Source organism: Bubalus kerabau, chromosome 7 (assembly GCF_029407905.1).
Source record: "Bubalus kerabau isolate K-KA32 ecotype Philippines breed swamp buffalo chromosome 7, PCC_UOA_SB_1v2, whole genome shotgun sequence".
Taxonomy (NCBI): domain Eukaryota; kingdom Metazoa; phylum Chordata; class Mammalia; order Artiodactyla; family Bovidae; genus Bubalus; species Bubalus kerabau.
This window is the reverse complement of record NC_073630.1, coordinates 62,980,515-63,006,884: the sequence shown is the minus strand read 5'-3', so window position 1 is coordinate 63,006,884 and position 26,370 is coordinate 62,980,515. Positions and strand designations below refer to the sequence as shown.

At 35.1% G+C, this 26,370-nt stretch overlaps 1 protein-coding gene across 3 annotated transcripts in view; it reads right to left on the bottom strand.

Annotated features, from left to right (window-relative positions):
- The window catches only part of UBE2K (ubiquitin conjugating enzyme E2 K), a 76,066-nt gene that overhangs the window by 23,889 nt on the left and 25,807 nt on the right, over positions 1–26,370 (bottom strand). For all 3 annotated transcript variants that reach the window (XM_055588331.1, XM_055588330.1, XM_055588329.1), the window contains exons 2-3: positions 6,581–6,674; positions 2,345–2,403 (exon numbers count right to left, since the gene is read on the bottom strand). In XM_055588331.1, the coding sequence (XP_055444306.1) occupies positions 2,345–2,403; positions 6,581–6,674 (153 nt within the window). The remainder of the gene's footprint in view (positions 1–2,344; positions 2,404–6,580; positions 6,675–26,370) is intronic.

Sequence of the window (26,370 nt, the reverse complement as noted above, 5' to 3'; positions counted from 1 at the left end):
GTCATCCTTATCTCAAAACATTTTAAAATCTTTTCTTAAATTTATAGTATTCTACAATTAATGTAAACTAAACAGACCACTACTTATTTTATTTTAATGATAATATTGACAATCAAGATTACCTAGTAGAGGGTAACTAAGATGAGGATGAATATTATGTCATAGATATAAAATGAAAGTTTAATAGTGGTCACCTCTAAGTGGTCATACTGAAAAGATGTTCTTTTTCAAGAAATACATCACCATTCAAATTTCTACAACAAATACAAACTACTTTTATAACAGGAGGGGGACAAAAAAATCAACCGGGCTTGAAAGGTAGGAACCAAAATGCCCATCAATAGATAAATAAAATGCAGTGTTTATGGAATACTATTAGCCTTAAAAAAGAAAGAAGTTCCAATACAAATTATAACAGAGATGAGCCTTCATGCGAAGAGTTGACTCATTGGAAAAGACTCTGATTCTGGGAGGGATTGGGGGCAGGAGGAGAAGGGGACGACAAAGGATGAGATGGCTGGATGGCATCACTGACTCGATGGACGTGAGTCTGAGTGAACTCCGGGAGTTGGTGATGGACAGGGAGGCCTGGCGTGCTGCGATTCATGGGGTCACAAAGAGTTGGACACAACTGAGCAACTGAACTGAACTGAACTGAAAGACATTAAGTTAAGTGAAATAAACCAGGTATAAAAGAATACAAATTGAGTGATTCCACTTTAATGAGGTACCTAGAGCAGACCAAAATTCATAAAGTATAACTGGTTACCAGCATGAGGAAACAGGAAGTTATTATTTAGTAGATGAAAAAAGGTTCTGAAGATGGATGGTAGTGATAGATGAAAAACAAACTGAATCTGCTTAATGCCACTAAACTGTACACTTACAACTGGTTAAGGTAATAAGTTTTATGTTTACTTACCACAATTAAAAAAATCAATCAGGTTTATCAGAAAATAGATGAACATAAATAACAGAGAAACAGGCACCTCACAATGGCAGGTGACACAACTTTACCCTGGAACTTCCATTACCCTGTCTATTCTTAAACAGAGGACAACCAGTAAGTTGAGTGAATGAATTCTGGAAAGACTAATATATGCTCAAGGGACACTGTACTTTTAGGAATCAGAGAAAATACAAAGGTCTATTAAGCCATGGTCTTTGACCTCAGGAACACAAAAGCTAGTAAAAGATACATATCCCCAAATAATACAATACATTAATTCATACTATAACTGTGTTAGTCCTATGTAAGTTATATAAAATGCTATTGAGAGTAAAGGGAGAAACATTTTGACAGGCACAGCTTAATGGAGAAAGTGATACTTTACCCAGACCTCAAAAGAAAACTAGCATTGTCAATGACAGGGATAATGATTCAAGTGAAAATGACAGGAAAGTGTGAAAGAATAAGCATTATACAAACAGAAAATAATCTAGGTTGGAAAATGAAACCAATTTTGTGGGTGAAAGTGGCAGAAGATTAGGATGGAAAAGACCACAGAGGCATGTTATAGGAGATTTTAAATGCCCATCGCTATAAGGAGTTATACTATTAACAAGGAAAGAGAAGAAACGAAACATGATCAAAAATTCACTTTAGGAAGATTTACAGTACAGCACTACAAACAATGAACAGTAGTGGTAAAAATGAAATGGTGATTAAGTAACAGGCAAAACATGGGAAGTAAAGCTGAAAGCCTAAACTAAAATAGTGATGATAGTAAAAGCAAAGAGGTAAAGGAAGCAGTTCAGTCAAAATGTAAGTTTAGGTTAGTTCCACTTGTTATACACAATCCTAGGTTATTCTGTTTCCTCTTTTAACATTTATCACAATTGCAATGTTTGTTCATTTTTTTCATCCCACTAGAACATGAGCTCCATGACAGCAAGGACAGTAAAAGCTTTATTTATTGCTATACTGGCACAAAGCATTCAAATAAATGTTGAATAAATCCAGAATACACTATTCCCTAAAAAAAAAAAAAAAAAAAAATATATATATATATATATATATATATATTTCTTTGAAGCAAAAAAAATTTGTATAAGATTCTCTAAATTTGGGACACTGCAAGTTTTACCAGACCTAGAATTTAAGCCATTGTCAGATATAGATCTTGTTCTGTCTAAATACATTACTAGCTGCCTCTAAGGAAGCTTGCTTTTCATTCTAATTCCAGAAGCAAATTGTTTGCCATTACCTGAAACCTTGTCCACACCAAATTTACACAGCAAACACACACACACACAAAACGTGTAATTTTAATAAATACTAGAGTATATATTAATTAAATGAACCAAGAAATATAGTTCATGCATAAAAATGGGCTTACAATACCTTAGGGGGATTAAATGGATATGTTTCAGGTATTTTAATCTCTAGTTGATATCTTCCTCCTAAAAAATGGGGAAAACAGAAAGTTAAGAATGTTGCTTGCCTCAAATATGTGAAGCCAAATATAGTGATAGAACTTTTCAAAATATATACTATTTTATATTCAATTACAACAGATTCACTTTAAAGTTGAAACCCAAAAAGGAAGCAGACAAAATATTAGTAGTTTTTAATTTAAAGGTCACTTAAAGCATACAGAATACCCATTTTATACAACTGATACTAGCTTATCAGTGAATAATCGGACTAGAGATGGATGAATACATTAAATCTATAGACAATCCAATGCCAAAGACTTCACTGGAACAATTACGGAGTACAGGTTCTATCTGCTTTTGCTTCCTTTAGTCCACACTGATAAGAGCTGCTAAATAAGACAAAAAAATGGAAAGAAAAAAGGAAAGACAGTAGGGAAGTATAAAGGCACAGAAGGTACAGAGAATAAAGATACACAGATTATGCCATAAACTGAAAAAATCTGTATCAAACTGGTTCTCTCAAATGTGAAACTGTCCCAAACTTTTATTTGGGACATAAAATGCCAATATTTCTTGTTAAAATTTAAAAAACAAAATTCAACAATAAGACAAGAGGTAGGCACAAAGACAAAAACCTACTCTCTTCCTCTAAATACGTATATAAAATGCAAAACTTTACAAAAAGATTGTTCTCAACAGTAATATATACACAGTAGGCAACATACTGGTATGAAGTTATCTTGAGCAACTAGCAGCTAAACAGGGTATTTTTTAAAAAAAGTTTATCTAGCTTTCCATACTGAGATATTAAAAGGGAGGATAACTGCCCCTCAGAAAACTCTGAAGGGGGTGTCTTGCACTGGACTTCAGACTGGATTTGAGTCCTAACTCTAAAGAAACTTTTAATTCTAAAATTTTATGTTCCATTAACATAGAGTATTTACCATTCCAAAATACAACAAACAAAACTGTGCCAGTGAAATAGTTATATATAAAACTACATCTTGGATTTGCTTCAAAATAATCAAGCGAATTAGATCAAAGACTGCCATGAATTGATAGTTATTAATGCTGGCTGATGAGTACATGGAAGTTTCATTATACCATTTGCTTTCTGTATGTATCTGAAATTTTCCATAAGTAATAAAATACAAATAGTAACTGTGCACTAGGAACACTATCGATTTCAAAATTCTATACACTCAATCCTCAGTGTATCCTTCACTTCTTTCACTGTTAGGAATAAATGAATGCGGATCTGAGAATGAAAATTAATTCACTTGGTACCACTTTCTTCGCCCTTTTTGGTTCCAATTCTTCTTTTCTTGCTTATTCTTTTTAATAGAATCTCAGACTGACTGATATACAAGTAGAACTAGATGCCTGAAGCACAGAGCACGTGACAGCAGTGAAACAGGAAGGAAAGAAGCCAAAAAGAAACAAAAGAAAAAGAGCTAAGAGAAGAGGACCTCAGGAAATTTTTGTGTACACAGAGATAACTTTATGTTCAGAGTTATAAATGTCAGCTTCAAATATAGGTATAATAAATTTGGCCTGAGTAATATGCACAGTCTTCTTTTTCCTTCCTATGAACTTTACTTTTTTCCATTAATTTCAAATTACTGTCTCTATAACCTTTCATATAAGGTTTTTCCTTCTTTAATGTCCAAAACAATCTCTTAGGAGCAGTATGAGAGCCCTGAAATACTATAGAAATAATGCTGGACCCTAGAGTCCCCCAAATCCTATTTCTACTCCATATGCTGTTAGTATGCTCTGTCTTGCATTATTTGACAACTTCAATATATAATCAATACAGCATTAACTGGAACATTATTTGATATACATCAGAACAACACAACTAAGAAAGCTTTATAATACTCAATAACTATATTACTATCGTAACAGCTTTCACTATAAAATATTTACTTCTTGAAGAATAGCTTTTAATATTAAACATCTTTAATTTTTATATTTAACTTAGTCCAAAGGGAAGCTGGGGTAGCAGTGAGATTTTTTTTTTTAACATTAAGAATGACTCTGTAAATTTAAAACAGCTCTTAGGGAGAAAGGCTCAAGAACTAAATTGTTCCTTTGCCACTGAGCCATTAAGGCAAAAGAAGAAAACTGAGGTAACATATACAATAACATAGTCATTTTAACTCAATCTGATTACTTTCTACACTACATAAAATAGCTGCCTGATTTCTTAATGATGGCTATTAACAATTTAACATTCCCATGTAAACTTTTGCCTTAGCTATTGAGATTAAAAAAAAAACACCCTCAAAATTTATCAAGAGCCTTGAGATACACATAATCAAAATATTTTATTCCATTCATGTTGCAAAAAAAGTATTAAGCTAATGCCCTCAAATGATGCTTTTCTTAAACAAAATGAACTTCTGTTCAATAGTTTTATAAGAATACAATTTAAATTAATCTACTTCAAATACATACCCAAGAAGCATATTAAAACTAATGTTATCAAACATTAATGTCTCAGTGGCAGCAGCAGAAATAAGCACTTAAAAATTATCAAGCTTGTTTCTAACTAATGAATGTGGTATAGTTATAACTTAATCATCCTGCAAGTAAGTGTGTATTGTCCAATTTTTAAAAACTTCATGTACCTTTACTAACAGTTGCTAAGAAAGTAACAAACTCTCTGTCTAGTTCAGGAGCTCTCTTGTTTATAAATATCAGTTTACTGGAAGAGCTGCAGGGTGATAATGCTACTGTCTTACTATCTTTTAAAAACACATCTAAACAACCTAAAAAAAGTAATTCAAGAATATTTATAATGTATGCCTTCAGAAGAAGCTAGTATATCATAAATAACATATGCTACTAAGGACGAACTTGATTTTTGCAAGATAACTCAAGATCTCTTCTCCAACTAACAACTGTCAAAAGGACTACATGAATAGCTATTCATGAAAGAATCCAGATGAGGCCTGGCATATAGGAGGCACTATAAAAATTTAAGTAAGTCTAGAAATGGCTCATATGAACTATAAAACAAATAACAAAATTATATCATTTCAGATTTGGTAGAATGTGCTAAGGATATTTTAGGGACTTTAAAAATTCAAATGAAAACAGAAAAATAGTCTAGGACACTGAATTTTTCTGAAAAACTTTAAGTTATTGTTCATTACAGAACCACTACATTCAAAAAAGACATCACCGCCACTTCCATCAATCAGTCAATCCTGTTTTATTCAAGAGCAGAAAGAGATTAGAAAAAAAGGCTTTAGAGTCATAGGCTATTAGGGACTCAAATCCCAGCTGTGCAGCTTAGATGTCTTAAACAGTTACTTAACTTTCCTGAGCTTAAGTTTCTTCATCTATGAAACAGTGATAACTGTACTTACCTCATTAGATATGTTTTAAGGACTGAATGAGAAAAGACACATAAACCTCAAAATAAGTAAGAACTCAATAAATGCTACTACTACAAACAATATTACATGACTTCTATCAAATATGTGAATGCCTCTTATATGCAAGAATCTTGGCTATGCCATATAAACTCAGATATATAATAATATTCACTACTGAAGATCTGCCTAATGAGTGAATAAAAAGCTTACAAAGCTCCTTTCCGTATCTTACCACCCCAATTCCATGGTCTAAAGTATAAAGACTTAGTTTGTCAACAGAGTTCAGGAAAGCTGCCTCCTTTCTTTTCTATATGCCTTGAAATGATCACTTAAAGCTTTCCTGAATAAAGAAAATTAAATATTTTGAATACAGCCTGCATGAAGACATGAGTGGATTACATGCTAAATGATAAACAGGGAAGAGGAACTTTGCTTTAAAAAATAAACATAAGTCAGAAATTTAAGACAAAATTTGTTACAGATACCATATGAAGGGTAACTGAGAGTTCATGTAAGTTAAATGTTTAACATGTAGATGTAAATTTAATTTTACACTGTTAAATTCTAACATAATATAACCTGTAGCTTAGCTCTACTAAATCTGTTTTGGGAAAAGAAAAAAGTTAGCTAAAATTCATTAAGAAAAATCGGTCTAGGTAAGTATCTAAATTTATTATTTAAAAACTGCTGTATATATCCTTAAGCCAAATGAAGTTACCTTCCATGTAGTTTATAAATGCTTAAGACTTTTCTGATTTAGTGTTTCAGATAAGTTCTAATACGCACAATATTTTGATACAGAAAAAAGTACTTGCCTTCATATGGTGTGTCTGGAGGTCCTGCTATTTCTCCTCTTAATTCTGTAAAATTCTCATCTACAAGATCTACTTTAATTTGATTTTTGCTCGTCTTAAAAATAAACAGAAAATAAATGTTAGTTATATCAGCAAGGAAAAAAACCTATTTTTATTAAAGTATTACCTATAAAAATTTTTTGAAACCCGTTCTTTCATAAGCTTATCTACTCTAGTAAAAATAATATTCTGTAATTTTCAAGAACGTAATGAGCCAATCTGAAGAATACTTAAAACAAAAACACTAACAAAATTTAACTGCAATGTTTTTAACGACATTATGCCATTTTGAATAATAGTACAATGTCCTGTTGACTTTATTATAGGAATGTTTAGAGAAAAACAGCTAACACCTATTTTATACCTCAAATTCATGTGTATTAGATCCAAAGTGATAATTCTATTCATCTATAGATGAACACTGCCATTTGATACCCTGGGATACATGGGTTCGAAAACAAACAGAAAATTCAGGGTCATTATAAACTCATTTAGGCTATACACTCTCATTAAATTTCTAGGTGTGTAGGTTAACTGAAAATATTACACCATCAAGCAGGATGATGAAAGCCCTAAGTGTCTAGTTAATCCCTTTCCACACAATTTCCTGAAGCCTAAATGCCTCACTAGAATTTCCAATGCCTTCCTCTATCTGTTTTTCTGCTTAGTTTACGTCAGTGGCAATTACTTACTTTTCAAAACAGATTTTTATATTATATTTATCTACATCTACTATATTTTGTACATTTCTCAAAGTACTGTCATATCAATCTTATCACTTCAATCTCTCAATGATCTTTAACAATCCATTCTCATAGTAAATAATGACTGTGATTCAGAAAACCCTCCAGTGGGATTCACTTCAGTGGTCACATGTACTTGCTTGCAAATGGGCTCTCTACTTAGATTTTGTAACCTTCATTAGTATCTTACTGGTCTGTTCACCTAACACAACAATCCTCCCCTTTTCTCAATTTTTAAAACCGTAATTCCTCAAAATACAGGTTTTGTTTTCATTTTTTGGTTAGGATTTAAATATTTATCTACATTTAGTTATTTTGTGGGGCTTCCCATATGGTATAGAATCCACCTGCCAAGCAGGAGACTCGAGTTCGATCCCTGGGTCAGGAAGAGTCCCTAGAGAAGGAAACAACAACCCACTCCAGTATTCTTGCCTGGGAAATCATCTCATGGACAGAGAAGCCTGACAGGCTACAATCCCTGGGGTCACAAAGAATCAGCTACAACTTAGCGGCTAAACAACAACTTACTTTGTACTTTACACTTTATACCTAAGTGACACATGTACTCTTACAAAAGACAGCCCCATAAGATTTCAAAAGAAAATTTTTGCTTTTCAACATACCTCTTAATCTTGCTTACTAGATGGAAAAATGTAAGAATTATTAAAGTCCTTAACTGCCCCCATCCCAAAAGAAGATACCATCATTTTCACTTTTTCTAAATAAGTTAGTATTGAATGTTAAGTACAGAAAAAATATAACTTTCAAACCCAAATTTTAAAGATTTTATGTGACTTTTATCTAATTTTTAATAATATAGGATTAAAAATCTTACTTTATGCATTTTAACTAGAATTAGATTCACAACCATTTCTGCATTTGAGATTAAAGTATTTCATATTTTTCTGAAGATAATTTTACCCCCAAATTAGATTTAATTATAAATACGCGTAATAGGGAACTTCTTCCTATGCCCTAAAAAAAAAAGTCATTCATTATCATCTTTGATATCTGCAGAAGAGGATGAAACGTACAACTTTAGTAATGGTAAAATACTTTGTTGAGTAAGCACAGGAATGAAGAAGGTTAAAATGAAAATCAGAGGTATTAGATGTTCACTGGCCAAGAAGCCAAAAGTGTAACTTACAGAATCTATTTTTCTTCCCTAAGACTTCTAAGGAAAACAAGAGTAAGTGGATCTTGCAAATCATGAATACTTTCAAAGTTCTCTATAGCACCCCACAGTATCTGCTTCCCCCAAAGAAGTAAATAACCCTAAAACTGCAGGATACTAAAGAACACTCTTACACTAAAGTTTGGGGGAGGGTAGAAAGCAGTAACAAATTAGAAAAGTTGCCCTGCAAACTGCCCCAATTGTCCGATCAGTAAAATGCTAAAGAAACTGTCATACCTCTGTCCTTATTTCTGCCCTCATTTCCCCCCAAATTATAACTCAGAGAAAAATGGGTCTTATTTTTTGCACTCCAGGGAAAGAAAACTTTGTGTATAAAAATTTACTACAAAAGCTCAAGAAAATACATCACCATGATGAATCCCATTATAAAGAAGTACTTGGTTCTAGAGTCGGTTTTTATGGAAAGTTAAAGATGAAGACTTTTCACAGCTTAATTTTTATATCATGCCAATTATTCTTTATTACATTCATACTCTAATGCAAACATCCAGTATTCCACAATCCAAAACTCCAAGACCACTGCCCACACAAACTAATTTAAAATCCCACTTTAAGACTCAGAACTATAACGGAGAAAGACAGAAAATAGCAAAATGACAGACAATATTTTTAAAAATCATAGCTTTTGGATTCAGACAGAAAGGGGTTAATTTCCAGTTCTGCCAGTTACTTGTGATGTTAATTCAGGCATGTCACTTACCATCTAACTCTCAATTTTATTATAAAATGAGAATATACTTCAGAATTAAATGAAAATTTCCTGGATAGAAGTAGCACACGTATCCTTCCCTTAAAAATATTAATTACAAAAACCTTTAGATTTCAAGCCCTGTTTTATAAAATTTATTTCACAGGCCTGTTTTCAAACTAAGAATGGAAACTGTAATTTCTAAAAATAAAATTACATGTTTCTAAATTTTAATGACCAAAACCACCAGAGAGGCTGAGGCTTTCGGATAAAACCTTAAAGAATGCTACTATCATTATACATTTTTTCTGAGGATAGCTGGAAGGTGCTTTACTATACTTTCTTCTCCCAACTCATCTAAACACACAGTGGAACCTCTAGTTGTCTTGATTTTTCTGATGTTTCCTTATGGCTCCAATACATTTCCAACACATAAAAGGAAAAGAGATGAAAAGGAGCCACAGCTCCTAATAAACAATTGTAAAATAAACTATTTTATTGATATAACATGCATGAAGTACACAAAACAGTACATAATACTGAAGTTAATCTGGAAGTGGTATATAAACGAACATTACTGCTAACAAGCAACAGTGCAGAATTTAAAGCAATTCTGGTAGATTCTTAAAACCAAGTCTCTTGATGAACTGACATCATCAAAATCACAAAATCTTTCAAATACTTCCTGGGATCTACTACATATTATATCTTAAATGTCAGTGAAACAACTAAGTAACAAAACCAAGCCCCTGCCCACTTGGAGCTTACATTCTCCTGTTAAAAACTGAAGGATTTTATCACAAAAGCACAAAGTATAAAGCTACTTTTGTTTAACCTGTTTAAAACTCATTAGCTACCTGAGTCTGAGCCAAGTTAAATAACCATTACGTACCTCAGTTTCATCCTCAGTCAACTGCAGATTATAATAGGACCTACCATATACAGTCATAGGGGAATTTAATGAATACAGCACTAATAACGCCAAACAAATGCTTAAATGTATAGTAGTCACTTAACACTGCAATATGTTGACTTTTGATGATGATGCTGGAGCAGAAAACTTTGAAAACTGTACTTTAAAGGGCCAATTTATCACATTAGCCTCTCTTCTATTTATTCTGGGGAAAGTTTTCTAAAATACAATTTAAATCCAAATTTCAGATAAGCAAATATAATTCTAAATGACCCCTGAAGTTACTGATAATTCTCATATGCTATTTAAAAGTTTGTTCCCTTGACAAATCACAATTACCAAATTCAGGAACACTGCTTATTACTATCATGTAAATAAATGTAAAATTCAATGCTTCCTTATTTGTTGGAAATAAGGCTTTAAAGATTTAACAGTTGCCATTATTTTCTCATAATTTAACATAAATAACATGTTTTCCCTACTATTCCAGGGCTCAAGAAAACAGATTTCTACCTTCTAAGCAATTAAAAACCTGAAGCTTAAGACATGTCATATTTCCAAAGCAGGGCTGATATGGAAACTTAAGAGACTAGAAAAACTAAGAAACTAAGAAAAATGGGAAATTGAGGCCATGGGGATGCATTAGTGGTACTTACAAAAAACAAATTCTAGATAAGGGCTATCCAACAGAAACAGAACATAAACCACAAATATACTTTACTTTCTTCCAGTTTTTCATAAGTGACTGTATTTTTTTAAATTGAGGTATATAGTTGGTTTACAATGTTGTGCTAGCTTCTGGTATAGAGCAACATCATCCAGCTATACATATATCTCTTTTATCCATTCATCTGTTGATGGGACAACAAGGCTACTTCCAGGTCTTGCCTATTGTAAATACTGGGTTGGCTAAAAAGTTCCTTCAATTTTTAAGTAAAAATAAAAGACATTTTTCATCTTCACCAAGAACTTTATTGAACAACGCATTCACCATTTTGTTTCACTACCTTCTGCCATTTTTCAGGCAGCTTCATAATACCATCTTCCCAAAACTTTTTCTTTTTGAACAAAAACTTCCAGGTGCTTTTTACAGTCTCAGGGAACTGTAATATTTATTATGAGAATTTTGTAAAGACCAAAATAAATGGAAATCTGAAGGTGAAAGGTCTGGTGAAAATGGCAGATGAATCAGAACTTTCCAGCCAAGCTGTAACAGTTTTTGCCTGGTCAACAAATAAACGAACAGTCTTGTGTTAGTCTGATGAAAGACTATGCATTTTCTGTTAACTAATTTCAGACACTTCTGTTGACTGCTGGTTTCAGTTGATCTCAATGGTAGAAGTACATGTTGGAATTAATCATTTGGTTTTCCAGAAGGAGCTCATAACAGAAGACCCCCTTTCTAATCCTAGCATATACATCACCTTCTTTGGATGAAGACTGGCCTTTACTGTGGTTGGTGGTGGTTCATTTCACCTGCTCCACAATCTATTTATGCTTCACATTATTGTACTGTATCTCCTTTTCACCACCCGTCACAATTTGTTTTAAAAACGGAATGTTTTCCTTACAAGTAGAAAATTGCACATGGAAATATGGTCAACAAATTTTTTTTTTGCTTAACTTATGCTATACCCCAAACCAAAGTGATTAATACCATAACCAAGCTGTTGTAAATGATTTTTAATGCTTGATTTGGGTATTTTGAATATACTGGCTGTCTCCAGCCTGGCATAACGTTGGTTATTCTCAATTAATACCTTGATTTGATCGCTATCAACTTCAACTGCTCTACCTGACCACTGAGCATTGGCCAGCAAGAAATCTCCAGCCAGAATCTTCACAAGCCACTTTTGACATATTCGATTAGTCACAGCACCTTCTCCATACACTGAACAAATCTTTTTTTCTTTCAGTTGCATTTTTACCTTTCTTGAAATAATAAAGCACAATATATTGAAAATGTTACTTTTTTCTTCCATCTTCAATATTAAAATGACTACACAAAAATTCACCAATTTTGATTTTTTTTAATGCACACTGATATGACAACTGTCACAATACAATCTAAAATGTTTCAAATTAAGTTAAAGACAGCTAAGCGCTACTAGAGCCGCCTTACCCAAAACCGAATCAAATTTTTAGCCAACCCAACAGTGTTGTTATGAACACTAGGGTGCATTGATCTTTTTGTACGATAGTTCTGTCTGGATACGTGCCCAGGAATCAGATTGCTAGATCATATGGCATCTCCATTTTCAATTTTTTTTTTTTTTCATTTTCAATTTTTTAAGGAACCTCCATACTGTTCTCCATTGTGGCTGTATCAATTCACATTCACACTAGTAATATAAAGGAGGGTTCCTTTTTCTCCACACCCTCTCCTACAAATTTATAATTTGTAGATTTTTAAATGATGGCCAGTTCTAACTGGTGTGAGGTTAAACTTCAGTGTAGTTTTAGTTTGTATTTCTCTTAATAATTAACAACGTTGACCATTCCGTGTGCCCACTGGTAATCTGTATGTTTTCTTTACAGAAATGGCTACTTTAGATTTTCTACCCATTTTTCAAAATTGGGTTTTTGTTGTTGTTAGTGAGCTGTTTGTATATTTTGGAAATTAAGCCCTTGTCAGCTCCATCATTTGCAAATATTTTCTCGTAGTCCATAAGTGGTTTTTTTGCTTTCTTTATGGTTTTCTTTGCTATACAAGCTTATAAATTTGATCAGTTCCCACTTGTTTATTTTTGCTCTTACTTCTTTTGCCTTTGGGAGACTGACCTAAGAAAACACTGATATGATTTATGTCAGAGAACGTTTTACCTATGTTCTCTTATAGGAGTTTTATAGTATCGTGTCTTATATTTAAGTCTTTAAGCCATTTTGAGTTTATTTTTGTGTATGCTGTGAGAGTGTTCCATAAACGCATTTTTAAATTTTGTAGTAATCATATTAACAAGAGTAAAAGGAAACAGGAGAAATTAACTTTAATATTTACTTCCAACATATTAAAAATTATCATTTTAACATGTCATTAAAATTTCGGAGACATTTCACATTTTATAATACTAAGTCTTCAAGATCCAGCGTCTAATTTACAATTACAAAACATTTAGATTTGGAATGGCCACACCTCAAGTGTTCCAAAGCCACATGTGACAGCCAGACTGACAGAAACAGGAAGTAAAATATTGGTTTCTGGGGAAGGACGGGAAAATGAGAAGAACCTATTAATGGGTAATGATCCTTTTGGGGATGATGAGAATATTCTGGACTGGTAATAGATGCACAACCCTATGAATATACTAAAAATCACTGAATTATTCAAAAGAGTAGCTTTTTTTTTTAATTTGAAGGAAAAACTGTCACACATAGCTAGTGGGTGCAGTGCAGCTCCAGAGAACCAGGAAGTAGTAGCCTCTCCAATTACAACAGTGTGCCATTCAAATTTTACTTTCTAGACTGTTGTCATCACACTTGACACAATCCAGATGCAGAATAATTAAGGTTCTGAACCTACTAGTTTCATGAATATTTACTGAGTACCCACTATCTACAAAGCAAATAGGTACTGGTGGTAAAAGCATCAAGAGCAACGTTCTCTAACATAACCTAAAGCCATAAACAAATTTTCATTCTAAGGTATTACACAGCAAGTTAATTTTTTTGACATAATCACAATAGTAAAAGATGTTTATCAATTTTCACAATCCAGTCAAAAAATAAATTATATAATTTTTAAAAGAAGTGTAGGATACTAGGAGAGTCATGAAGAAGATTCCCTGAGGAAACCATCATTAAAGATTAATTTAGGTAAGGCCAATGATAGCATTTCAGGCAGAAAGTTCATCCTGTAGAAAATAGAGGCAAAGAAGGACTTGGCATGTGTAGGAACTGAAAAGCCACCAATGTGACTAAAATACACAGAATAAAAAAGCAGGGGAAAAAAAGAGCAGAAATGAGGAAGGAAAAGTAGGCAATAGCCAGATTATGCAGGGTCATGAAGAACAGTGAGAAAAACAGTTGTGGCATGACAAACAGGTTTGGGTCTTTTAAAACAACTTGTCTGTACTGGGAGGGAAATGCCTGGAGAGAGGTTAAAGTAGATACCCAGGAAAAGGTTAGGAATCCAGTGAGAATTATTAGATAGTTCACTGAGATGAAGAGAAGTAGCTGAATTAAGAGAGGCAGGAGATAAAATATATAGGACTTAGCTATTACAAATTGCAAGTGTATGATCTTAAAGAGGGAAACAAGGATCGCTCTTATGGTTTTGATTTTCCACTGGGTGGATGGTAAAACAACTAAGATGAGGAAACATGAAATTGAGGGGTCAGACAGAAAATTAAAAAGGGAAAGAGAGAAGAGAAAATAAAAGAAGAGAGCAAGAGAGAAAATAAAAAATTCCATTTTAGACATGTTGAAAAAAGATGTCTACAAAAATCCAAAATGTCAAGTAGACAGCTGAAAATTCAGAGTGATCTGGGCTGATGATATGGTGAGCAAGAGGAAAATTCAGGATCATCTGTTATCACTGGCACCAAAGAAAGAAAAATGTTTCAAAGCGTAGCTAATGTTGCTGAGAGATTAATAATAATAATAGCTACTATACCTTATAAGTTGTATCCGGATTTATTTGTAATAATTCATTTAACCCTCATAATAATTTCATGTGTCTACCAATAAGGAAACTAAGACATAAAGAGATCACACAAAGCTAATAATCAGCAAAGGCTGGTTCCAAAAGTGACGTAGGAGCCACGGCATATACTATTTCATTATCATCAATTACATGATGCCCTGCTGTTTGCCAATTAAAAAAAAATTTATACTATGACACGATTTTTATCATTTAGAATTTTTATTTTACACAAATTCAAAGAGACTTTAGATTTTACATACATCACTCTTAAGGCTACATAAAGAAAAATAAGCAAACATTATTTTCTTCGCAGTGAAAGCCTAAACATGTACACACACAATTCTGAAAACACACACAAGAAACTGGCAATGAGGGGTAGGAATCCCTTAGGGTATGAAAACAAAGAACTATGAATCTGAGATAAATGAGAGGCTATGGTGCTGTATGAAAATTATTTTAAAGACACACACATATAACTTTTGTTACAGAACACTTTTAAAAGCCTGAGGGACAGCAACAGGAAAGTGAAAAGATGAAAGCACCCATTATACCTGGTCGTACATGAAAGGTGAAGGAGTGAAGGGCAGTGATTAGAGAGAACTCTTCCAAACACTGACCGTAAAGGGGGAGTGAGAAACAAGGCAGGAGTTTGGACAGAGAAAGAGGCAGAAGGTTGATTTTCTTCACAACACAGCCATGAGGCAGTATGTTTAAATGCTCATAGGACAGCTAAGGTAGAGGGCTGAGAAATTAAAAATAAGGACGACAGATAATGTAATGAAGAAGGTGGGATGGCTAGAATGGGTGAAATCCTGAATGAGAATAATAAATATCCAAATTGATAATCAACTACTCTTAAATCCAGAGACTGGAAGTTACAGGCTCAACCACTGGCCCCAAAACTGAGACAAATGGGCAGAAAAGGAGAATCAAACCAGAACAAAAGATCACAAGCATCTCTGCTTGAACCATTACCAAAGAATGAAAACCTAAATTATAGTTGATGTTGCTGGAGGCACAGTGGGGATAAGTTTAAGAGTGAAAAACTTCCAGAAGACTCTACCACTTTTTTGAAGTTTTACCTCCAGGATTCCTACAGGGTTTTCTGAGAGAAGATCAGAGAAAACTCCTTTCAAGATTCTGGCAAGGGAAGGGAGAAAGAAGCCATTTTTCTCATTTAGAAATAAACCCAGAGTATTCGGTTCTTCCTAACAAGGCCTGCCCTCCTCAAGAGAAACTATTTTGCCAGAGCGTAACATCAACTGGGGTTTTAACAGATCCAACCCATCTGAGAGAGGGGCAATATCCTCCAGCCCCCTCTAGCCTGACACCTACAGCTACTGCAAATAGTAAATACAGCCCAACTGCTAGCCAGATAAACATAAAAGCTCACACTCAAGGCCTACTTACATAATTCTTTTATCAGATACACGTGCCTCACTTTCAAGAAGAAAATTACAAGGTACACTAAAACAAAAAACACAGTTTAAAAAGGCTGAGCAAGCATCAGAACCAGACTCAGATATGGCAGAAGTGTGGGAATTAGACTTGAAATTTAAAACTATGACTAACATGCTAAGCGCTCTAACAGAAAGAGCTGCTGCTGCTGCTGCTAAGTCGCTTCAGTCGTGTCCGACTGTGCGACCCCATCGACAGCAGCCCACCAGGTTCCCCCGTCCCTGGGATTCTCCAGGCAAGAAAACTGGAGTGGGTTGCCAGTTCCTTCTCCAATGCGTGAAAGTGAAGTCCCTCAGTCGTGTCTGACCCTCAGCGACCTCATGGACTGCAGCCTAGCAGGCTCCTCCGTCCATGGGATTTTCTAGGCAAGAGTACTAGAGTGGGGTGCCATTGCCTTCTCCAAGCAAGAGCTGACAACATCCAAAACAGATAATGTAAGGAGACAGATGGAAACTCTAAGGATTAAAAGTAAATGCTAGAAATCAAAAACATTGTCTAACCAATAAAAAAATGCTTTTGATAAACTCGTTAGTACCTAAACATGGAGAAAGAAACAGTGAGCTAGAAGAAATGTCAATAAATGTCCAAAGCTGAAATACGAGTAATGGGAATACCAGAAGGAGAAGAAAAGAAGAAATATTTGAAGCAATAATAAACTGAGAATTCCCCTAAATTAATGATAGATACCAAATCACAGATTCAGGAAACAAAGAGTTCAAACCAAGCTAAATCTCCCCAAAATCGATACCAAAGTGTACTGTTGTTGTTGTTTAGTCGCTAAGTCGTGTCCAACTCTGAGACCCCATGGACTGTAGCCCACCAGGCTCCTCTGTCCATGGGATTTCCAAGGCAAGAATAACATTCAAACTGAAGAAAATCAAAACAAAGAAAACATCTTGAAAGAAGCGAAAGGAAAAAAGGCACCTTGCCTACAGAGGACTGCTCTACATTAGAGTTCTCTTTAGAATTCATGAAAACTACATGAAAACACTGATATATTTCAAATGTTAAAAAAAAAGCCCCCTAAAATTCAGCACCCATTTATGATAAAAACTCTTCCAAAAATGGGCATAGAAGAAACTTACCTCAACATAATAAAGGCCCTATACAACAAACCCACAGCAAGCAAGCTATTATTCTCAACAGTGAAAAACTGAAAGCATTCCCTCTAAGATCAGGAACAAGACAAGGGTGTTGACTCTCTCCACTATTATTCAACATAGGTTTGGAAGTCCTAGCTACGGCAATCAGAGAAGAAAAAGAATTACAAGGAATCCAGATTGGAAAAGAACAAGTAAAATTCTCACTGTACGCAGATGACATGATACTATACATAGAAAACCCTAAAGATACTATCACAAATTTATTAGAGCTAATCAGTGACTTCAGTAAAGTCACAGGTTACAAAACCAATACATAGTAAGTACTTGCATTTCTATACATTAACAATAAAAAATCAGAAAGAGAAATTAAGGAATCAATCCCATTTACCATCACAACAAAAAGAATAAAATACCTAGGAATAAACCTACCTAATGAGACAAAAGTGCTGTATACAGAAAACTGTAAGACAATGATGAAAGAAATCAAAGATGACTGTAACAGGTGGAGATATTCCACCTTCCTGGGTAGGAAGAATCAATACTGTGGACATGACTATACTACCAGATGTACCCTACAGATTTAATGCAATTCCTATCAAACTACCAATGGCATTTTTCACAGAATCAGAACAAAAAATTTCACAATTCGTATGGAAACACAAACCCCAAATAGCCAAAGCAATCTTGAGAAAAAAGAATGGAACTGGAGGAATCAATTTTCCCAACTTCAGACTATACTACAAAGCTATAATCATCCAGGCAGTATGGTACTGGCACAAAAACAGAAATACAGACCAATGGAACAAGAGAGAAAGCCCAGAGATAAACCCATTCACTTATGGGTACCTTATCTTTGACAAAGGAGGCAAAAATATACGATGGGGAAAAGACAGGCTCTTCAATAAGTGGTGCTGGGAGAACTGGACAGTTACAGGTAAAAGAATGAAACTAGAACACTTCCTAACACCATACACAAAGATAAACTCAAAATGGACTAAAGACCTAAATTTAAGACCAGAAACTATAAACCCCATAGGCAGAACACGGTATGACAAAAACCACAGCAAGATCCTCTATGACCCACCTAACAGAGTAATGGAAATAAAAACAAAAATAAACAAGTGGGACAGAATTAAACATAAAAGCTTTTGCACAGCAAAGGAAACTATAAACAAGGTGAAAAGACAACCCTCAGACTGGGAGAAAATAACAGCAAATGAAACAACTGACAAAGGATTAATTTCCAAATTATACAAGCAGCTCATACAACTCAATACCAGATAAACAAACAACTCAATCAAAAATCAGGCAAAAAAAAAAAAAAAAAAAAAAAATCAGGCCAAAGACCTAAACAGATATTTCTCCAAAGAAGACATACACATGGCTAATAGACACATGAAAAGATACTCAACATCGCTCATCACTCAGAGAAATGCAAATCAAAACTACAATGAGATATTATTACCTCACCCTGGTCAGAATGACCGTCATCAAAAAATTCACAAACAATAAATGCTGGAGAGGGTGTGGAGAAAAGGGAACCCTCTTGCACTGTTGGTGGGCATGTAAACTGATAAGCCACCATGGAAGACAGGATGTAGATTCCTCAAAAACTGGGAGTAGAACTACCATATGACTCAGCAAGCCCACTACCAGGCATATACCTTGAGGAAGTCAAACTCCAAAAGGGCACATGTACCCCAATGTTCACTGCAGTACTAGGGTAACAGCTAGGACAAGGAAGCAACCTAGATGTCCGTCAACAGGTGAATGGATAAAGAAACTGTTGTACATACGTACAATGGAATATTAGTCATAAAAAAGAACACATTTGAATCAGTTCTAATGAGGTGGATGAACCTAGAGCCTATTACACAGACTGAAGTAAGATAGAGGGGGAAAACCCACAAATATCATATACAGGGAATCTAGAAAGATGGCACCAATGAACCTGTGCATAGGGCAGCAGTGGAGACGCAGGACAGAAAGCAGACTTAGGGAGACAGGAGGGGCGGGGAGGAGGAGAGGGCGGGAGGAATGAAGATACCCACATGGAAGCATGTACACTTCCATATGCAAAATAGACAACTAATGAGAATTTGCTATACTACTCAGGGAAGTCAAACTAGGGCTCTGTAACAACCTAGAGGTGGGAAGGTGTGGGAGGTGGGAGGGCAGTTCCAAGGCGGGGGACATATATATACTTATGACTGGCTCATGTTGATGTATAGGGAGGCCAACACAATATTGTGAAGCAATTATCCTTCAATTAAAAATAAATTTTAAAAAAGAAAAAAGGCCCACAAACCTAGATTTTAATATACAATAAAATTATCCCTCAGAAATCAAGAATAAAGACATTTCAGACAAACAAAAAATTCAGGGAATCTGTTGCCAGCAGACCTGCTTTGCAAGAAATGTTACAAGATATTTTTCAGAAAGAAGGGTAATGATATAGATTAGAAACTTTAAATGTATATAAAGAAAGGAACAGCATTATGAAAAGAATAAATGAAGATAAAATAAAACATGTACTACCTATGAAGTAATGTAACATTATTTGGAAGAGCACGTTTTTTTTTGGCTACACCACACAGCTTGTGGGATCTTAAGTTCCCCACCAGGGATGGAACCCAGGCCCCTGGCAATGGAAGCATGGAGTCCTAATCACTGGACCACCAGGGATTTTCCAGGAGAGCACTTTAAAGTAAGTGTATATGGCACATTCAAGGCTAACTACTAGAAAAGCTTTTTTTAAAAAGCACAATTGCTATGCTAAGAAGAAAAAAGCCAGAATCATATAAAATAATCAATTACAGCAAGATAAGGTAGAAAAGAATGGAAGGTGAAAGAACAAGGTAAGGAACAGAAAACCATTTAAAAAATACGGGAAGCACTAATCAAATTGAATCAATGATAATCTTAAATGTCAATGGTATAAATATAATAATACAATATACTACTGAAGTGGGTAAAAAAAGATTCAACTTTATGTTGTCCGTAAAAATCACACTTTAAATACAAAGACACAGATACAATAGCAATAAAGGAACGAAAAAAACTGAAAGTCGAAAAACAAAACACAAAAGAAAAGCTTTGCGACACAGAATTGTCAACGACCTCTTGAATATGACACCAAAACATGGGCAACAAAAGTAAAAATAAAATGGATTACATCAAGATGAAAAACTTCTGTGTATCAAAGGATACAATCAACAGAGTGAAAAGGCAAACTATAGAATGAGAGAAAATATTTGCAAATCATATAAATGACAAGTCATTAGTATCCAAAATACATAAAGAGCTCTTGAACTCAACAACCAAAAACAAACCACCTATTTTAAAAATGGGCAAAGAACTCAAACAGATTATTTCTCCACACAATATACAAATGGTCATCAAGCAAATAAAAAGAGGCTCAACATCACTACATAACTACCATGAGGAAAATGCAAATCAAAACCACAAGATACTACTTCACATCCACTGAGATGGCCACTATGGAAAAAAAATGGAAATAACAAGAGTTTGCAAGGATGTGGAGAAATTAGAACCCTGAGTACTGCTGGCAGTAACAAAAAATGGTGCAGCCACAATGGAAAACAGTATGGTTCATCAAAAAATTGAAAACAAAATTGCCATGTGATCCAGCAATTCCACTTTTGGGTATATACTCATGAGAAATGAGCCAGGGTCTCAAATAAGAAAATCTGCACACTCTTGTTCACGACTGCATTATTCAAAAAACCAAAAGGGAGAAGCTACCTGTCTACTGGCAGATGAATAAACAAAATGTGGTCTATACATACAATGGAATATTATCCAGCTCTAAAAAAGGAAGGAAATCTGACATGTGCTACAGCATGGATGCAACTTGAGGACATCATACTAAGTGAAATCCATCACAGAAAGATAAATATTGTATGACTTTACTTAGAGTCAGAAAGTAAAATGGTAATTGCCCAGGCTAGGGACAGAGAAGAAAAAGGAGTTATTGTCCACTGGGTACAGAGTTTCAGTTTTGCTAGATGAAAATATTCTAAAAATTGGATACACAGCAATGTGAATGGTTAAGACAGTAAAGTTTGTGTGTATTTTATCACAATTTTGGGGAAAAAAATAGAAGGATGGAGAAAAGTATACTATGTTCAGATCAGATAAGTTGCTCAGTCATGTCCGACTCTTTGCGACCCCATAAATCGCAGCACGCCAGGCCTCCCTGTCCATTACCAGGAGTAATGGACAGTACCAGAAGTACTGGGAGTTCACCCAGACTCAAGCCCATCGAGTCAGTGATGCCATCCAGCCATCTCATCCTCTGTCATCCCCTTCTCCTCCTGCCCCCAATCCCTCCCAGCATCAGAGTCTTTTCCAATGAGTCAACTCTTCGCAGGAGGTGGCCAAAGTACTGGAGTTTCAGCTTTAGCATCAGTCCTTCCAAAGAAATCCCAGAGCTGATCTCCTTCAGAATGGACTGGTTGGATCTCCTTGCAGTCCAAGGGACTCTCAAGAGTCTTCTCCAACACCACAGTTCAAAAGCATCAATTCTTCGGCGCTCAGCCTTCTTCACAGGCCAACTCTCACATCCATACATGATGACCACAGGAAAAACCATAGCCTTGACTAGACGAATCTTTGTTGGCAAAGTAATGTTCTGCTTTTGAATATGCTATCTAGGTTGCAGATAACTTTCCTTCCAAGGAGTAAGCGTCTTTTAATTTCATGGCTGCAGTCACCATCTGCAGTGATTTTGGAGCCCAAAAAAATAAAGTCTGCCACTGTTTCCACTGTTTGCCCATCTATTTGCCATGAAGGGATGGGACCAGATGCCATGATCTTCGTTTTCTGAATGTTGAGCTTTAAGCCAACTTTTTCACTCTCCACTTTCATCAAGAGGCTTTTGAGTTCCTCTTCACTTTCTGCCATAAGGGTGGTGTCAGCCGCATATCTGAGGTTATTGATATTTCTCCTGGCAATCTTGATTCCAGCTTGTGCTTCTTCCAGTCCAGTGTTTCTCATGATATACTCTGCATATAAGTTAAATAAACAGGGTGAAAATATACAGCCTTGACGGACTCCTTTTCCTATTTGGAACCAGTCTGTTGTTCCATGTCCAGTTCGAACTGTTGCTTCCTGACCTGCATACAAATTTCTCAAGAGGCAGATCAGGTGGTCTGGTATTCCCATCTCTTTCAGAATTTTCCACAGTTTATTGTGATCCACACAGTCAAAGGCTTTGGCATAGTCAAGAAAGCAGAAATAGATGTTTTTCTGGAACTCTCTTGCTTTTTCCATGATCCGGCGGATGTTGGCAATTTGATCTCTGGTTCCTCTGCCTTTTCTAAAACCAGCTTGAACATCAGGAAGTTCACGGTTTACATATTGCTGAAGCCTGGCTTGGAGAATTTTGAGCATTACTTTACTAGCGTGTGAGATGAGTGCAATTGTGCGGTAGTTTGAGCATTCTTTGGCATTGCCTTTCTTTGGGATTGGAATGAAAACTGACCTTTTCCAGTCCTGTGGCCACTGCTGAGTCTTCCAAATTTGCTGGCATATTGAGTGCAGCACTTTCACAGCATCATCTTTCAGGATTTGGAATAGCTCAACTGGAATTCCATCACCTCCCCTAGCTTTGTTCGTAGTGATGCTTTCTAAGGCCCACTTGACTTCACATTCCAGGATGTCTGGCTCTAGGTCAGTGATCACACCATCGTGATTATCTGGGTCGTGAAGATCTTTTTTGTACAGTTTTTCTGTGTACATCTTTTAATATCTTCTGCTTCTGTTAGGTCCATACCATTTCTGTCCTTTATCGAGCCCATCTTTGCATGAAATGTTCCTTTGGTATCTCTGATTTTCTTGAAGAGATCCCTAGTCTTTCCCATTCTGTTGTTTTCCTCTATTTCTTTGCATTGATCGCTGAAGAAGGCTTTCTTATCTCTTCTTGCTATTCTTTGGAACTCTGCATTCAGATGTTTATATCTTTCCTTTTCTCCTTTGCTTTTGCTTCTCTCCTTTTCACAGCTATTTGTAAGGCCTCCCCAAACAGCCATTTTGCTTTTTTGCATTTCTAATCAAAGAAAGCTGTAGTCATTTTAATTTCAGATAAATTCAAAGCAAGGAAAATTACTAGAGGGACATCACATAATGATAAACAGGTCAATTATCCAAGATAATGTTAAAAATACTTAAACTGGGAAATTCTCTGGTAGCCCACTGGTTAGGACTTGGTGTATTCACTGCCAGACCCCAGGTTTGAAATCTGATCAGGGAACTAAGATTCTGTAAAACTCAAAGTGTGGCAAAAAAATAAAATAAAAATAAAAAACTTAAGCTGTATGAGCACAAGAGAATTTCAAAATACATAAGGCAAAAGCAATAGAACTACAAGGAAAAATAGATGAGTCCAGTGTTATAGCCAGAGACTTTAACATTCCAGCATCAGTATTTGACAGATCCAGCAGGCAGAAAAACAAAAACAGAGCTGAATGAATCAACACCAACAATCAAATTGGATATGTTATAATTGATATCTATAGACTGTTTCATCCAACAAAGAGCAAGATTCACACTCTTCTCAAGGTCACATACAATATTCACCAGGGAGACATATCTGGTGCCATAAAACACACTTACAAATTCAAAAGAACAGAAACTATACAAAAATTGCTTTCAGAACACAGTAGAAATAAACTAGAAATCAATGACAGAAAGATAGCAAGAAAACCTCAAAATACTAGACAGTTCCAAATAATACATGGGTGAAATAAGACAAACTAAAATAAATTTTAAAATATTTTGAAATTTGAAAACAAAAATACAACAAAATTTGTGGGATTTGGTGAATTAGTGCTTAGAGCAAACTTTACACTGAATGCATATATTAGAAAAGAAAAAAAAATCATTAATCTAAGATTCTACCTTATGGAACTAAAAAAAGAAAAAATTAAATACAAAGTAGGCAAAAGAAAAAACAATTTAAAATTTAGAGCAGAAATCAATGAAACTGAGAAAACAAAATAAACAAAGGAAAACCAACCAAATCAAAAGCAGGTCCTTTGAAAAATCAAGTAAATTGATAGGTCTCTGCTACTGTTGCTGCTAAGTTGCTTCAATCGTGTACGACTCTGTGTGACACCATAGACTGCAGCCCACAGGCTTGCTCCCCTGTCCCTGGGATTCTCCAGGCAAGAACACTGGAATGGGTTGCCATTTCCTTCTCCAATGCATGAAAGTGAAAAGTGAAAGTGAAGTCGCTCAGTCGTGTCCGACTCCTAGCAACCCCATGGACTGCAGCCTACCGGGCTCCTCCGTCCATGGGATTTTCCAGGCAAGAGTACTAGAGATAGGTCTCTACACAGGTTTAAAAACAGCAAAAGACAAGACACAAATTATTAAATGTAAGAAATTAAAGAAGCCACCTCTACTAATCCCATGGACATCAAAGGAATAAAAGAGTATTACAAATGACTATGCTCACAAATTTGATAACCTAGATGTAGTGGATTGATTCCCTAAAACACAATCTGTTAAAACTCGCAAAGACAAATAGACACTCTGAATAGGACTATATAGATTAAGAAGGCTGAATTAATAATAATTTTTCAAAACAAACAACACCAGCCCCAGATGTGTCAATGATGAATTCTACCAAACATTTAAGGAAGAGATTCTCTACAGTCTCTTTCACAGACGAGTGGTAAAAGGACCATTCCTAATTCATTCTGTGAGGCCAGCATTACCCTAATACTAAGAGGAGACAAACACAGACAAAAGGAAAGCTACAGGCCAGCACCTCTCATGAACAAGGATGTAAAAACTGTCAACAAAATATTAGCAAACTGACTCCAACAATATATAAAAATAATTATACACAACCAAGTGAGACTTAATCCAGGCATACAAGCCTGGTTCAACATTCAAAAATCAGTTAGTGTAACCCATCCCATTTAACAGGCTAAAAAAGAAAAACCAGATGACCATATCAAAAGCCGCAGGAAAATCATCTGATAAAATTCAACACTCATTCACAATAAAAACTCTCAATAAGTAAAAAATAGAGTGGAACTTTTTCAACTTGATAAACAACATCTACAAAAAACCTACAGCTAACATACTGATTTGGTGAGAAACTCAACACTTTCCCACTAGGATGAGGATATGCCGTCTCATCACTTGTCAGCATTCTCCTTGAAGTTCAGTCCAGTGCAATAAGACAATAAATAGTGTACATATTGGGAAGGAAAAAAATACACTGTTTGTGGGTGAAATCATCTGAAAAAAACTGACAAAATAATTCCTAGAACAAGTTAGTAATGATAGCAAAGTTGCAGGACACAAGGTTAACATACAAAAGTCAATAGCTATCCTATATATGGGGAGTGAACAAACAGAATTTGAAATTAAAAACATAATACCACTTATATTAACACCAAAAAAAAATAAATACATATAAAACTAACAAAATATGAAAAAGAACTGTATGAGGAAAACTACAAAACTCTGATGAATGATATTAAAAAAAACTAAAAAAGTGAAGGACTAATACTACTCAATTTCAAGACTTACTATAAAGCTACAGACCTCAAGACAAAGAAGTATTGACCAAAGAATTAACAAATAAATCAACAGAACAGAATAACACAGAAATAGACCAATGTAAATACACTCAACTGATCTTTGACAAAAGAGCAAAGGCAATACAATGGAGCAAAGGCAGTCTTCAATAACAACGCTGAAACAATTATGATACACAAACACAGGGAGTTCTCTGGTGGCTAAGAGGTTAGGATTCCAGGCTTTCACTGCTGAGACTGGGGTTCAAACCCTGGTCTGGGAACTGAAATCCTGCTAGCCACGTGCCCAAAACAAACAAAACAAAGCACCCTAGACACAGACCTTACATCCTACATAAAAATTAACTCAAAGTGGATTACAAATAGAAATGCAAGATATAAAAGATATAAAAGCTCCCAAAAAGATAACATGGGAGAAGATCTAAAAACCATG